The sequence below is a fragment of the Helicoverpa zea genome, chromosome 11, assembly GCF_022581195.2.
Source record: "Helicoverpa zea isolate HzStark_Cry1AcR chromosome 11, ilHelZeax1.1, whole genome shotgun sequence".
Taxonomy (NCBI): domain Eukaryota; kingdom Metazoa; phylum Arthropoda; class Insecta; order Lepidoptera; family Noctuidae; genus Helicoverpa; species Helicoverpa zea.
This window is the reverse complement of record NC_061462.1, coordinates 2347438-2364086: the sequence shown is the minus strand read 5'-3', so window position 1 is coordinate 2364086 and position 16649 is coordinate 2347438. Positions and strand designations below refer to the sequence as shown.

Sequence of the window (16649 nt, the reverse complement as noted above, 5' to 3'; positions counted from 1 at the left end):
TTATGTGCACTGAAAACTAGAAAATAAAAAATAGTTACTTACCTGTTAACCTACGTAGGTGGTCCCGGTCATATTAGACTAAAATAAAAACGTGGGGCCCATTAACTATTGCTGTAGTACTCTCTTCTAAAGGTATAATAGGTGTGGATTGCATCGACTTACTATAATTGTAACTGGAGATTTTGACAATCAATAATTAATAATAGAAAATACACATACCTTTCATTAGTTTTCTCTTTATAACGATCCGAAACCGCAACAAAATATTTAAGTACTTTTACGAGTGTTTGTTCTTGACAACTCACAGAAATGACAGATAGTCTATGGATGAACACCGTTACCAGTCGGTTACGTAAACTACCCAATAAAAAAAAACAAAACTATGATCAGAAATCAGAATAAAAGGACCCCCCTTTTATTCTGATTTGATCATGTCTCCCAACTGCCCATCTCTCCCCTACCTCCCCTATAGATAGACAGATTTTGACAGATCTGTCAAAATCTCGACTTTGATTTAGTTCAACTTGTCAACACGCTCGATAGTGTAGCGCTAGTGTAGTTTGACAATGTCAATCACGAAACTTTAAGGTAGAATTCCGTGGGTCGCGATTGTCGCAGCCGCGCGCGACAAAAGTCAACCTATGAAAATGTATGGCACCGCTGCCGAGGGCTGCGACAGTCGCGCGCGGACGACGAATTTCGTGAGCCGCTCGCGGCCGTACGCTTCTCAACATGGTCTAGCGCTTAATAACATCTATAGAATTTTAGTAAAACCAGAATTAAATTTTTGACAATGCCGCGAGCAGCTTACGAAATTCGTCGGCCGCGCGCGACTGTCACGGGCCTCGACAACGGTGCCATACATTTTCATAGGTTGACTATTGTCGCGTCCACGGAATTCTACCTTTAGATCGAAGTCGAAGTGAGAGTGATGTCGAAGTGAGTTGTGATATTTTATAGAATCGACATGCAGTTGAATCCGGTAGTGGTGAGACTGGAAGCCGACCCCAATATAGTTGGGAAAAAGGCTCGGAGGATGATCATGATATTTTTTTCCAAATGGAGTTCTAATTACATCTTTATATGTATAAAGACATAATTTTTCTGCAGTTTTATATAGATATTCTTTCACTGTTGGAAAGCTAGAATTTTCAACATGGGCTATATTTGTTCGGGAAGACATTCCCCCGGAGCAGGGCAAAACCGCGGGAAAGATTGAAATATGGTGAATCTATATCGTTATCTATAGTATATATGCATATGCATATTTTTAATAAAGTTTTATGCAAATGTGTACTGTAGTAAGAAACATTCTATCACTTTGACTACAAGATAATTATAACAAATACTTGATAAAGATAAATGGCGAATGAATGGTCTTAGGCACGCGTCCTTCGAAGGGCGCCATAACAGACAATTGGCCTGAATGTGCTTCACCGAACCAATTCAGTTCACTACCAACATGCTGATTGGTCAATGACGTCATAACGTCTATTGTTATACCGTGATCATTGTAAATTAGGTTCAGGTTTATCGTACATGTTGTAACTAATTTTAAAGTGCATTTTTTTAACTGCTTCAGGTAAGTAACAGTCTTCATTTCGAACTATTTGTAGTGTTGTTCTTGTTCTATATGAATTTCTTATATCTACAACTAGCTCCTGCCAGCGGTTTCACCCGCATCCCGTGGGAACTACTTCCCGTACCGGGATAAAAATTAGCCTATAGCCTTCCTCGATAAATGAGCTATCTAACACTGAAATAAATTTTCAAATCGGACCAGTAGTTCCTGAGATTAGCGCGTTCAAACAAACAAACAAACTCTTCAGCTTTATAATATTAGTATAGATAGGTGATTAAAAATGCTTTCGCGAATAACACCCGTTTCTTCTAAGTTTGCCATATCCTTAAGCTATCCTTGATATCATTACAAATGTCTTGGAAATTGTAGTAATGAAATTGTCAATATGATAGCTATCTATAATTTGATAATTAGATAATAATATTGGGCTACATCTTTTATTCTAAAAACTATCGAATACTTATTGCATTTGAAATGATAACTTTCAATTTCGTAATTATTCGCGCTCCAAAAGAGTTGAGGAGCTCTATAAAAAGTGACCATAGACCATAGATTACACATTGAATATAAAAAGGTTGTATGGAATACTAAGTACTCGCTCGCTCCCTTATTCGCTCAGTAGTACCGCGAAAGCCTTACGGGGTAAACGCGACCCAAGGTTGCCAAGGGCGGTAAACAAGCGGAGCATCAAAACTTATATTAATCAATGCCATTGCTCGACTAAAAATTAGACTGTGGCTTCTTGGGAGATCGTGGTCAGAAATTGATAGAAATTCGAGTTTGTAAAATAACGTGAACTTTTTTTAATAAAAATATTTATTCAATTTAATTAGTTAAGATGTATGGGTGGTTGTTGGAAAGCGTGCAATACTTCATAGTGGTGAGTTTGCAGAGATTTATTTACGTTAAATTAATGATGCAGACAAAAAAACTCATAAATACACGGACATAATTAACTGAAAAGTTATTCATCGGACACGGGACATCATTCAACATTGTTTTTCCTCTGTACCTAACCTACCACAAAATAGCATTGGATTGGTTAAAGTTTCATTCATATACCGACTAGCGTTTTTGGTTATCTGTTTGTAATTAGGTACCTTATTTGGAACATGAAATATTTGCTCTCATAAGTAATGTTACTTACTTTCTCTTGTAATAATTAATATTAAATAAATAAACTCTTGCACTAACTTTAATTAATTTTCCAAGAAAGTAATAAACTATCTTACAGATCCTTTTAAGTCATAAACTAGTCAGAAAGAAGGTGTAACCGTAGCCAATAAGTCCAATGTTAAGCCAAAGCCTGAATATATGAGGTTTTCTTTCATAAGACTAGGTATATGAAACTGGGTAGCTTAACTACGGCTCTGCTAAGATTCTTTATACGTTGTGCCAAAAAGCTACGAAGTTCAAATGAGTTATCGCGGCCCTGGAACGCACACAAAGTATCTTATTGAAGTAAGGGGGGTTTTAAAGCCCCCGAATACTGCAAGCTTTTAATCGGACGATAGTGCGAGTGAGCCGTGAGTTTGGCTTATGAATAAATGTATCAAGGATTTGCATTCAAAATGTCAGCACATCATCTAGCCAACTATCATAGCCATATCTATCCCTTGTTAAGTATTAAGTAGCTGAAAAGTAAACTGAAAAGATTATTTACCTACGAGGTTGAACACGATAATCTCTGGAACTACTATTTGGAAAATTACTTGAGTGTTTCCTAACCAATTCATCCAGATGGAAGATTAAGTCTTTTTTTTCTGTATTTATCAACTCGTTCAGCCACGTTAAATAGTTTATGGATTATATAAATGGATTATATAAATATAATGTCGGGACACCTTTTTCACAGACGGTCGGTTAGCCCCATGGTAAGTTATTAATTAACTTGTGTTATGGGTGCTAACACAACTGATAAATTACATATAGCTACATATATACATATTTATAAATACATATTGTAACACCCAGACCACGGCCAACAAGCATGCTCATCGCACAAATGTCGACCGAGCCGGGAATCGAACCCGGGACCTCAGGTTCGGCAGTCCGGCATGGTGACCATTGCGCCATCGAGGTCGTCAAAAATAGTTACTTTCTATAAGTTCAATTGTCATGGCGAAATTCCCTTAGGACACGGGAGAAACCGCGGGTGGAAACTAGTAGTGCAAAATATTTCCTTAACAGGCATGTGAAGGTCAACAAACACAATTTATTAGCCGAAGGGTGGTTATCGCCGGGGTAGCAATCTATTAATTACTTATACACTAGATAACGTAAGGGCGTAAGTACAGGCAGGAGCAATGTCATAGTAGATATGTAATACTTTCACCTACTGCTATTACATGATAAGTCAATCGAATAGAGGTAAGACTGTGCCATCCTACTTTTGTCCAAAAAAAAAACTTCGAAGAGTATTTTTTTGGGTAATTTGAACCCTCTTTTTTAGCCCATAGATATTGTACCACTATTGGGCAATTGCGTCCCCCAAAGATTTCTATTATTATTTATCTGAAGCATGTAATTTAACTAGGGGGAGTAACCTATTCATTAAATCACCGACGAATTGATAACAATGTAAAAATCAATTCAAAAGAATTTTAAAATCGCGCTGCAATTAAGGCTTGTCCCGGTTTCAAGCACGTTCGACTAAGATAAATGTAATTGTTTCCATAACTTTATCTTGGACAGTTTACAATTCCATTTCCCATTTACCTAACTTTTAAGACAAATTTTAGAACGAAATTAATTGTGGCTATCTACTTTATCGATAATACGACGACGTGCAATCTCTTTGGGATATCAAGGTAAGATCATTTTTATGTTGGCATATGGTTTGGCTCATATAGACAATCGAAGACTTTCTAACTGGGTATCGCAAAAACGCATCTCAGAACGCATGCGTAAAAACGCAAGTGAATGTGGATATTTTAAAATTTACCTCAGCTCTATTGCAAACGATGCTAATTTCTAATACCATAACTCTCATACATAATGTGCCTGCTTCTGTCATCAATGCGAGTGGAGGCGTAAAAAATGAAAAAAGTTTTCTCCAATTAATCTGATACAGAACAACACGAACTTCGGAAACAACAAACATAATTCACACCCGGCCAAGTGTTTCAAACATGTTACATTGCAGTTACAAATAAAATCCGCAAAATAAGTCGCGAAGTCGTCGTCACGTGCATCGTTACGAAATTGATATCGACACTCCATTGAACTACGAAGACGGAATATTAAGCAGAAATTAATAGTTTTGATGCTGCTATTAAACGTATTGCAAAAGGTGTTGATCAAAGACTAGCTGTTGATTGTATCAAAGCAGTATAACGGTTTTTTTGTTTACAGGAAGAATGCGGGGAAGAAATATGGGAGACTATACTCCGGGAGTCGGGTGCAAGGTGTACTGTCTTCAGTGCAACTCAGGTAACGTTATCTAAATAAAATAAAAAGATAGGCACTCAATTAAAGTCCATATAAACAAGTTAACGGGTAACAAATATATATATTTATGAACCAAGTAGTTATCATGCTATAAATAAGATTCTGTTCCTTTTTACAGCAATATCCCGATGCCTTGATGTTGAGGCTCGCGAGTGCCCTCGCTCGGCTGATCTCGAAAGACCCCAACAGCCCTGCTCCATCCATTCCAAGCAGTCCAGCTCCCAAGAAATCGTCAATAAAAGTTAAACCAGGATGGCGAAGTGCTTCAGTTCATGCAGACAACAGATCACAGAGCTACAGATGTCCTTTCACAGCAACGAATGCACTCAAAAGCGTGACCAAAAAGGAAATTGATGCTTACAATTCTTCCGAAGAGATACGGTCGTCTGTAGCAGCATCTACCGGGAAGATTAATGAAGCCAGAATTACTGAAGAAGCTGAAATTGTCGCCCGAGAGTTCCACAGGAGGAGTTTAGGTATCAAATTCGAAAATCATAAGGTTAAGGAGTCAATTGAAGAGCCTATTCCTGAAACCAGTAACGTGGAAGACCAGCCACCTGTTGTGAAAGAAATTGAGACAGCAGCTTCGGAACCAGCTTCTCCAGAGAGTGACGGAGCTAAAAAGCCTTCGATTCTAAAGCCAGCACGTAAAACAAGTTGTACGGTTGCTTTGGACGTGTATAAAAGACGCGGGTCCCTCATCCCTTCGAGACCACGGATGAACAGTCTTGGCCTCGTCAGCGTTGACAAGCTGAACCACTTGAGGGAGAAATTCGGAACTCCTGAGAAAGTGATGCATTTCTTCGGGAGATGTTTCGTCAAGTTCTTCAGTAATTACGGGTGAGTTGTAATCGCAATTGTAATTTGTTATTTAGGGTTGATCAAATATTACTCTGGTTTTATGTTGATTGTGGTTTAGTTTTAATGACATATGTATGATACAAGTTATGTACATTACCCTTTAAAATGTGGAGACCGTGCGTCGGTCCAATATTTCTTCAAATATTCACCCTATATGAAAGCGCTAATACTTTTCCGATAAGTGAGGTTTGGCAAGCTAAGTACTTTTAGGTTATTATTTTTGTAGATAGGTGGGTACGGCCATTTCCTAGGATTATATGGCTGAAAGAAAAATCCTTATCAGTATTATAGCTTCACAATGTTGTCCGTAACGTAAACTTACATTAGGGTTCAAAGTCCCGCCAATATGGCTGTCATTCGACTTGTTGAGATCCAATCTCCGATTTATTTGATTTATGGATAGCCATTAATTACTTGAGAACAAATTATGAACGCTTGACGCCACTTACGGGTAATTATTTCATATCAATAGCTACTGTAATAGTTGAGAAGTTAAAATAAATCAGGGAAAAGAATTTTGTTGTAGGTTAGATACCTACTTACATATTTTTTTTTCTAGCATTTCGGACTAGACCATAGGGTAAAATTTGCCGCTTGATTAGTTGAGTCACTTAGCACAGATTACAAAGACAACTGGGATTTACTGAACAAAAACACACAGCAACTTCTAAAAGCTTTATTATGTTCGTAATTTATTTCCATCTGTGACTTACCACACCATTTTACGGGTTTACTGCAAAGTCAAAGTTTTTTTTTTTTAAATAGACCTATGAAAGCTGTTTCGAATCGTCAAACTCGTTGCACGGTTCCGAAGAGTTGGTCTCATAGAAAAGAACCGGCAATAAAGTCCATAGAAATTGTTAAAAAAAATAAAATAATTATAATTTACAATACCTAGTTTTCGAGCTAGCTACTTGAACCAAATGGTTTGGCACGCGACGATGGCAAGAGACCAGACGGCATGTCGCTATTTTGGACTACTAGGACTTTAGTGTGGGACGCGACCTGCGTCGACACTCTTGCGCCATCCCATCTTCCTAGAACTGCGTGTTGTGTCGGCTCCGCCGCTTCACAAGCAGAAGACCTCAAACGGCGCAAATATAGTAGCCTTATCGGGAATTACATGTTTGAGCCGTTTGGGGTTGAAACTCTCGGGCCGTGGGGTCCGAGTGCTCACGCGCTTGCAAAGGAAATTTCTAAGCGCCTTGTTGACACTTCTCGTGACCCAAGGGCTGGCTTTTATTTCGCACAGAGGTTGAGCATTGCCATCCAACGTGGCAATGCTGCCAGCCTTCTGGGTACATTACCCGGTGACAGCGATGAGGAGCAATTTTTTGATGCTATGTATTAGTTTTAAGTTGTATATATAAGTTTATTTTTAATTTTTAAAATTAATGTAAATATTATGTAAATAAATAAAGTACGTATAAAAAAAAAAAAAAAAAAAAAAAATAAATAATTACACGTTTTCGAGCTTATTTCAAATCTTATTGTTCCAAAGGCTTTTTTTGTTAATAAAAAATAAGTAGGTAAGTGTTAACCTAATTGTCAAAAATCAGGTATGACACGATGATCCGGGCAACAGGCCGCTACTTCTGCACGTTCCTGCAGTCGGTTGACAACATCCACCAGCGAATGCGCTTCACGTTCCCACGCATGCGCTCTCCGAGCATGCAGCTCACTCGTGCGCATAGACACGGCGCTGAACTTGTGTACAGCAGCGGCAGAACTGGGTTCACGCATTATCTTATGGGTAAGTTTATGGATCAGTAAAAGTAAGTTTTTTTATCGTGAAACAAACACGATGCACCCGAATATCGAGTATGTTTGTAACTTCGCCACGCACAAACGGATGAATAGATCAGAATAACATGCTTAGGTATAGGCTTCCTTTTATGTGGATCTGGGAAGTAGTTTCCTCAGGAAGTTGATGAAACCACTGGTGGAAGGTACTTTTCAGAGACTATTTATTACATACTTTATAATAATTTTAATACAGGTCCTAAGGTCTACTCAAAAATTTAAGAAGAACCACAAGTGGGCTTATGGAAATTACCAAAAAATAGAACCTTTAGTCCACATTAGAATACGTAGTTTGGTTGCAGGTCAGCTGTATGAGATAGCAGAGGACATATTCTCGCTGAAGCTGAAGGTGTCTGTGGTAAAGGAAAGCATGGAAGGCACCTACTACGTGGCTGTTCTGAGGCTGGAGTTCGATAACAGCGATTATGTAAGTATTGATATTAAGCACTCAATTAATGATCATCTCTTATCATGGGTTATCGGGAAGGGCGGCGGATAATCGAAAGAGTTACCGTTTCGTTAGTACCTGATTAGACTGGAAGCCGACAGCAACATAGTTGGGAAAAAGCTAGGCAGATTTTTTCATGTACCTAATACTTGTTTGTGTGACTCAAATTTTCTCCAAACAAGAAATTGTATAGAGAGCGGTTGATATAAAAATGCCATCTCTTTAGCATAAAGATCTATATCAGTTTACCGAATCTTCATAACATGACATAATATCCTTCTTGTTTTCCTCAAGCCTAGCAAGAAGATTGCAAATGGAAATTCCTTTTAGGTTTTTTTTTTTGTCTTGTAGGATACTCAATTACTAGTACCTATGTACATTATCATTTTCTGCCGAATTTTAAATGGAGATAAGTACACCATTGTATTTTTTGGGCAAGTAATTTTTACTGGCTTCTTCGCATTACGTACTCTTACGTACTTACCTACTTAGGTAAAAAGCTTACTTGCTTTTTACTGTTATGTGTAGAGTAGTCTAGAATAATATAGAGGAGTGAACTTCACGCATCTGGCTCAACGTATTGACAAATTAAGCGGTGTTATGTTACAGCTTCTCACATAATTGAGGGCGCCGATGTGGGACATGCGACTCGGCAATATCATGATATTGACATGTTTACAGTCAATTAATTAAATTTTCTTCTCATAGGAGATAGTTAAATAAACTTCCATAGAACAACTAAGAAATTATACCGCCACTCTCAATCTATTGATTAATTTAAACAGTTAAGCGTGTTTTTGTTTCTGTATCTTGTAAAAATGCCACTTGAGACGTTGAATACTTCGCTTATACGTTAGAGTTAAATAATGTTTTATATAATTATTGTATACTTAGCCAGAACTTTTCACAGAATATTTTCAACCACCTCAAGTTTAAACCTTTTCATCAAAATGATGCTTCTCATGAAAGCGTAAGATAATTCTTCACAAGTCATCCCGTTATAATTAATAACCCAACAACAAAACACTAGACGCCAAAACAAGCTTCTTTCACCGCCGATTATTCTAGACAAAAAAAGGGACATTAAAATGAAAACTTTTTTTTTTTTTTTTAAATTTCCAATATCAGGTTCAGTCTCGAAGCACAAAGATCACATAGCTAACAATATTAAAATAACGAAAAGCTTCACAAGTCAAACAAATTGAATTCTTTTCTAAGAATCGAATAAACATGGCATCCTTTCTATATTTTTAATGCGACACTTTGCCTCTTTTCTTTATTAGCTAGCAAGCTATAGATCTATTATATTCTTTGTTTCCTACAGCTGTTAGATCTAAACCACTCCACAAATTCTGATGGATTTGTGAACATAAATCGAAAACTAGAAGGATACCCAAAATTTATTGGACATTATATTCGCAGTAAATCCATGGCATATAATATATTAAGCCAGTCTAAAATAAACCCCAGACATTAGAAGATAGAAAATGAAAACAAAAACAATCTCATTTAAACGACTTGTACTCACAGTTATCGGCTATTCAGAATGGGCTTTTGGCCCACCTGTTACGCCTTTATTAACCCTCTCGCATCGACACAGGTTTCATGAATAAATAAAAAAAGCTTTTACCACTGAAATTGCAATTGACCTGTAAAACGGTTAAGTGTTACCTGCGTTTCAACTTAATTGAATCCTGGGTTTGAATTGCCCAAAAGAAAGTCTGGTACATTTATTTGAGTACATACTTAGATTCGCTATAGTTGTGACTTTACTATTATTTTGTATCTTCCATTATTCCCAGAAACATAGCAGATATACTTAATACTTTCATATGTTTAATGGGGCTCATTACCACTTCTCCGCAGAAGAAAATTAGAATTAATATTAGCAACTAATATTGAGATGGGTTTTGTTTCAAATGGTTTTAAAATTACTAACATACTTATTTCCAATCAGACTGGTAATTCAATACACTGTGAATCTTTGCCGGTTGGTGACCGATGACATCCAACTAAAATTCCAAAGAAATTGAAACTAATCAAACGATATTTCCGACGCTGAAACTTGCATGGTCCATAAAGCATCCACTTGTGTAGCACTGAAATAATGACATTTAATGGTACAATGTCCCAATTTCTGTGTATGCAAACATAAAATCACGGGTACAAGCGCACTAAACGATGTCCAGAAATGGTGCCATTTATTTAGTTAACTGTAACGATGTTGATATGGTACTTACTGCCCACAGGAGTGTCGTAAAATAGTCCAAAAAGTGTCTAAAAACGTGATGTTCTGTTTTAGCACCCGTTATCGCGCAAAGTTCAGGCAGTCGAACATACTCACGTACCTACTTACATAAACACAGCTGTATTTATTTCGTCATTTAACTTGGTGTCATAAACTAAACTAAATAATAACAAGGGTGTTATATATTATATAAAAAAACAAACATATAAACATATTCATCATCATATTGAAAAAATTGGTTTCTGCTTGCGGCGCAGAAATTATGAAAAGTTTTTGAAAAACAAGTTCAGCGAGAAATTATAACGCATTGCGCTCGTTCAGTCTAGTCCAGGGGCTGCCAGCCGAAATATAATTTAATTAACAGGCAGACAACAGAATGCCCTAATCATGACGTATGAGACATTGAGACCACACGGGCATTAGATATAATAAACTACACGTCTGATTTACCTCAAGCAATTAGCAAGCCTTGTAGGGGGTGAATAAGACCGTTTGTACCAAAACAGTCGCTTTGACTGTCTATTGTTTTCGCTATTGTTACAAGACCTTGTCGATATCGATGTTTATTAGTTGTTCCGATTAGTGATGTCCGAACAGTCTTGGTTTATCCGAAAATAAACCTCGATAAAGAAAAAAAAACTAATAGGTAAGTACTCGATAAAGATTTCGCGAGAAACATCAAAAGTTCTGAGCGTCTTTCTGGTGGTATAGAAACATTTATTTTCTTGTGACAACCCTGCCTGTCACAAACCAAAAAAAGTGAAGAAAGAAATGCGGGAATAAGGGATTCGATATGGACCCGACACTGATTGATTTTGATCCCAATAGACTTGGCGGGACCAATGGATTGGAATTTTAATATGATTTTCCAATCCAGTAACCCCCGCGGTGGAATAGAAGATAGTGGAAGGAATTCCAATTCGGACAATTGGTTTGGATGATAAAAAGGATTGAAGGTTGGGACTAGACTTTAGTAACTAAGGCAATTACTTCGACCTAAGATTCGAAAGCTATCTTAATCCGTATAATTCTCTAGGGAATTTAGGGGAGAGCTTAAATAAATACCCAGAGAGAACCAGACGGTTACTAAGCTAAAGTAATTTGAGTATTACGACCGTTAAATGGGCAGATTCTAAATATTTGTGAATGTTCTGATGACAACTCCATTTTTTAAAGAAAAGAACGAACAGTTGCTTCTAAACTAGATAATTCTGAAAGACAGCTTTTCGCAATATTAGAAGCCCTAACGAGATAGGGTTTCACACATTTACATAGAGATGGAATTTTATCACGCCATACACTGGCTCTCACATAAATGTAGCAACATGAATCTACACCCCGAGCGGGTTGTTTACTTAAACAAATTAATGCTGAACAATGAATAAAATATGAGCTGTTTTCCCTCAGAAATACATGAGTCTTACGCAAAAATCATGAACATTATTAGACCGCCATTCTGCCTATAAAACTTTTTACAACTACAATAAAATCATGGTCTTATTCCTCTTCCTGCATACAAATACGCATAAAAAGGAAAATCATTGATAATCCTTGTTGATCAGAATTTTTGTTTTGCATAAAAAGTCGGATCATGATGACAATGAATCGAATGGAGTAAAGTGCAAGAGTATAATCATGGTATAGACTAGACATCAGATACTGGTAGATTAAGATTATTATCAGTTTACAAAAATGTTATCTAATATTAATAATAGACACGTCACGTAGTAGACACGACACCTGATAGAGCATAATTTATTTACGCTGAAATGATTCCTCTCTGCATGTAACGAAATACTATTTCGCAGTGTTATGGTAATCAATCAACCATAATAAAAATAGCTACAACTCATTCCCCGCGTTACCACCCGCGCACCAAGGAAGCTACTTCACGCACCAGGATAAAAAGTATCCTACGTCCTCTCCCAAGATCATGATTATCCGTGTACCAAAAATTGAAATTCCTTTATTAGTTCATTAGTGAGATGAAAGCCAGACAAACAGAGACAAAAAAGACGTGGTGGCCTAGTGGGTAAAGGACCAACCTCTCAAGTATGAGGGCGTGGGTTTACTCCCACGTCAGGCAAGTACCAATGCAAATTTTCTAAGTTTGTATGTACTTTCTAAGTATATCTTAGACACCATTGACTGTGTTTAGGATGGCACGTTAAACTGTAGGTCCCGGCTGTCATTGAACATCCTTGACAGTCGTTACGGGTAGTCAGAAGCCAGTAAGTCTGACACCAGTCTAACCAAGGGGTATCGGGTTGCCCGGGTAACTGGGTTGAGGAGGTCAGATAGGCAGTCGCTTCTTATAAAGCACTGGTACTCAGCTGAATCCGGTTAGACTGGAAGCCGACCCCAACATGATTGGGAAAAGGATCGGAGGATGATGATGAAACCAGACAAACAGACAGTTAGAGTTTCACACTTTCACATTTATATTATAACCTTGTAAGTCTTCACAGTCCATTACAATACAGTCCCTAGTAAGACATAGGTGTACTACATATTTTGTAGGCTTGTCTTCCACTTAGCTTATTACAACGTTGGGAAATATAACAGTTTCTATGTTAGATGGGATCGCTTTACACATCCAATTCCAGACAGCCACTTTATTTCTTCTACGAGTAGGTATATGTAAAGAAATAAGACAATCCTCTCCTGTCTAAACGTACTAATAAGGTTTTTTTTTTAGGTTTTCCATATCTTCAGGAGATACAAATCTTTCGTTATTACGAATATTTCAAACTAGTGTGTAATTTATGAATTTGTTTTGCAGGTCCAATCACTTATGCTCCGCAAAAGTCTGCCATGCCCTCTGCCAGCAGTACCGGCCTCCTTGCTACTGCAACTGTTCCCCTTCGGAGTTCTGCTGGACAGGAAGATGAAGATCCTCAAGGCGGGAGAGCGAGTAAGCTTAAAAGATAGTTTGACTTTTATGTATGGTCACTTTAAATGGTTCCTCCATGAAAACAAACTCTTTTGAGTTCTTAAGACACGGTTTTCCAGGAGTTTACCGATTTTTCTAACAATAGCAAGCCTTAACTTAAACCGTTAACTTTTGTAGAATATTAATCTAAATGCGTGCTTCTTTTTTACAGTTGGTAGCTACTTGGGGAGGACCTCTCAACCGCATACTAAAATCATCTATTAGCGAAATATTACGCCTGAGAAAACCAAAAGTATCTCTTACGTGGGACAAGGTAATTTAAACTTTGAATCCCTACGGATTCCGTTGTGAAGGTCAATAACTCCAAATTTATTTACAACTTTACTAATCATGCCCAGAGTAATGTGAATGGTGATGATTTGATAAAAAATAGCATTGAACATTTTATATACCTACTTACCTAACAAATGTTTAGTGTATTTTTTTTCTCCTGTGTGCTTATGCTTTCCCATAAAATATTCCTACACCTGTATACTCCCCCTACACACTCCCTAATGTCTCTATGTACTACCCACCTATGTACCTTGTGTAGTGGTTCCTTTTGTACTCCCCTATGTATTCCACTAACGTTTGATATTTCCTTGTTCAGGTGGTGTGCATGCAGACAATGATCTTTGACCTGGAGTTGCTTCGGTACCGCAGTCGGGGCTGTCCCGAAGTGCGGAGAGGCTCACAGGGAGCTCGGTCCATCCTACTGAGAGGACCCATTTATCTACTGGAGGAAATCGATGCACTCATCTTTCTCTGCAGCCCAATGTAAGTGGAAATAGTCGAAAGCTTTTGCTGTTAAATGATCACGTTTCTTTTTTCCTTCATTCTTAATTTTAATCAAAATTCTCAGATTCAATGACCTGGAAGAACTTGCCCAAGCCGGGCTTTCTCTAGCAGACATGAACGGTCACGGACTCTCCAAAGAAATGCTCTTGCAAGGCTGGCAGCACCTCTCCCGCTTAGAACTACTCTTCGAGAAGGCTGAGAGCAGGAGTATTTCTCTCGAGAAGTCCTGCAGACTCCTGGATCAGTGGAAGAAGAGAGGAGATCAATTGCTTTATACTATGATTCCGAAAGGCATTGCTGATCACTTGAGAGCGGGGAAGGATCCTATGGCTGCCTGTCAGGTAAAGATTGCTCTTGCTCGTTATCAATCATCATCATTTTACTGTAAAGCAATTGGGACTTGCAAGCTTCTGCATCATTTAACAAAGATTTTATTAATGCTGCTAAGGTTTTAATTTCAATTGCAGGCATTTGAAAACGTGACGATAATTTTCTGCGCTGTACAACTAGCAGAGGCAGGCACGCGAGCTGATGTAATGCAGACCGTTGCTTACATGAATGACGTTTATTCAAGGATCGACAGGCTTCTCGATACACATCGCGTTTACAAGGTATGTTTGTATATTATAAGCTGTTGAGGAAATAGCACTGATAATCTGATATAGACCTACCTACTATTGTGGAGCTTATAACAATGGTCTTCAAATTAATAAAAATGTTTGAATTTGAGGAAAAGAATGAGATTAGTACCAAATCCTATAACTATTCTTCAGGTGGAGACAGTGGGCACGGTGTACATGTTGGTGTCGGGCGCGCCGGAGCGGCGACGCACGCACGCGGCGTCGGCCGCCAGTGCTGCTCTCGCCATCTCGCGGGCCATCCCTGCACTCACTATAGGTAGGTGCAAGCTCCTATATACTTACCATAAACGAGTTCATGTTCACTAATAAGGTGTTACAGAGTAAGCCGGTCCAATCGCTTCACAAACTTTTTACACACTTTGGCTATGTGTTTCGAAAATGTGTGTCGCTTTTCGAGCTTGTTTAGGCTCTAACCTGTAAATAAAAAGCTAATTCAAAAGCCTACTTTTTCTTTGGTAAAGGACCTTTTTAAAGTAGGTATACAATAATAACTTGTTCTGCATTTCCCCAGGCATCCACACTGGCCCAGTTGTAGCTGGCGTGCTAGGACTACGCCTGCCTCGCTACTGCCTTGTGGGGGATACGGTCAACACCGCCAGCAGAATGCAGACTTCTTCTGAAGTATGTTAATTGCTTTATATTCACCAGCCTACTAAACAGTGCTGCCATAGTCGCTGAATCCAGGACCCAGCCAATGGGCTAAATTTTAAGTCAGAATAACAAAATATACCTAAAAATAAGTTTTTTTGCAACGCCGCTCGGCAAAAGGCCGTTAAGAGGACGAATTGGAATTTTTGGCGCCAAGGATGTCAATTTTTCTCAGTAAATACAAAACGGATCAAAATACAACTTGGTTACCTGAAAGTTCATGATATAAGCCTTATTTTGTTAGTTGTAGAAACATGATTAGGTAACTTTTATAACAGAGAAAAATATATCAAACATACCTCTTTTTAAAAAGAGATTCACATATTATGGGCAAACGGGACCGATTTAAGCCTCTTAACTTTTTTAGTAGTTGAGTATATACATACTCTTTAAAATGGTAGTAGGAATTTTTATTAAATTATCATTTCTAAATATTAAAATTACAAAACCATTTTGTCGCTTACGACTTTTAGTTATAAGCTAGCGCGCGTATTGTTATCCTCGCCCCGCTCAGACGCTCCGACCCCTTTTGGCGCCTTAGATGCGCGTGCCGGTTATGGAATTATTGTTGACCACTTCCTCGCCTTAAGCTAAACTTTTATATGTATTTAACAAATGTAAATACAAATGCAAGTAAATATTTGTTTTTTTTTTATTGTGTAAAAGACACAAGTTCCCAAATTAGAACATTTTTTATTAAAAAAAAAACGGTTGTCTGTAAAGTCGGTTTACGTTTACTGACGATAGTCGAACGTGACAACGTCATAAGAAATTGATCGTCAGATGTCGAACGCTGCCGAACGCGGAGGCCGATCGTGCCTCTTTGTCGCTCGTTGCGTGCTCTCGCTTGCACTACAAGCCTTAAACGGAACGCCTCAGAGCGAGGTAACGACGCATGAGTCATGTTTTTTCGTGCGTGCAGCCGGCTCCATCGATTTATAAGACGTTGTCACGTCAAAAATTTATACCTACATATATAATTTTGCATATCTTTGCCATCCAACGTGGGTTGGGTTCTATTGACAATGTTCCTTAAATGTATTTTATTCGTCGTTTTCCAGCCTGGTCGCGTTCAAGTGTCAGCAGTGACGGCGAATCAACTGCCAGCTGGTAGATTCAGGCTCCGACCGCGAGGACTCATCAAAGTCAAGGTGAGACCAAAGCTATAAAAAAATTGCCAGACTTTGTCTTGTCTCTATATTCTATATCGATGATTGATTGTGAAAAAATTATGGAAC

The 16649-nt window shown here is 38.1% G+C and overlaps 1 protein-coding gene across 1 annotated transcript in view; it reads left to right on the top strand.

Moving 5' to 3' along the window:
* The first annotated feature begins 2208 nt into the window (after window positions 1–2208).
* Window positions 2209–16649, top strand: part of LOC124634235 (soluble guanylate cyclase 89Db-like) — a 15819-nt gene continuing 1378 nt past the window's right edge. The window contains exons 1-13 of the mRNA XM_047169691.1: window positions 2209–2462; window positions 4937–5014; window positions 5151–5872; window positions 7453–7646; window positions 7999–8123; window positions 13175–13306; window positions 13497–13598; window positions 13935–14101; window positions 14187–14463; window positions 14590–14733; window positions 14896–15019; window positions 15275–15384; window positions 16473–16562. Of these exons, the coding sequence (XP_047025647.1) occupies window positions 2421–2462; window positions 4937–5014; window positions 5151–5872; window positions 7453–7646; window positions 7999–8123; window positions 13175–13306; window positions 13497–13598; window positions 13935–14101; window positions 14187–14463; window positions 14590–14733; window positions 14896–15019; window positions 15275–15384; window positions 16473–16562 (2307 nt within the window). The 5' untranslated portion in view covers window positions 2209–2420. The remainder of the gene's footprint in view (window positions 2463–4936; window positions 5015–5150; window positions 5873–7452; window positions 7647–7998; window positions 8124–13174; window positions 13307–13496; window positions 13599–13934; window positions 14102–14186; window positions 14464–14589; window positions 14734–14895; window positions 15020–15274; window positions 15385–16472; window positions 16563–16649) is intronic.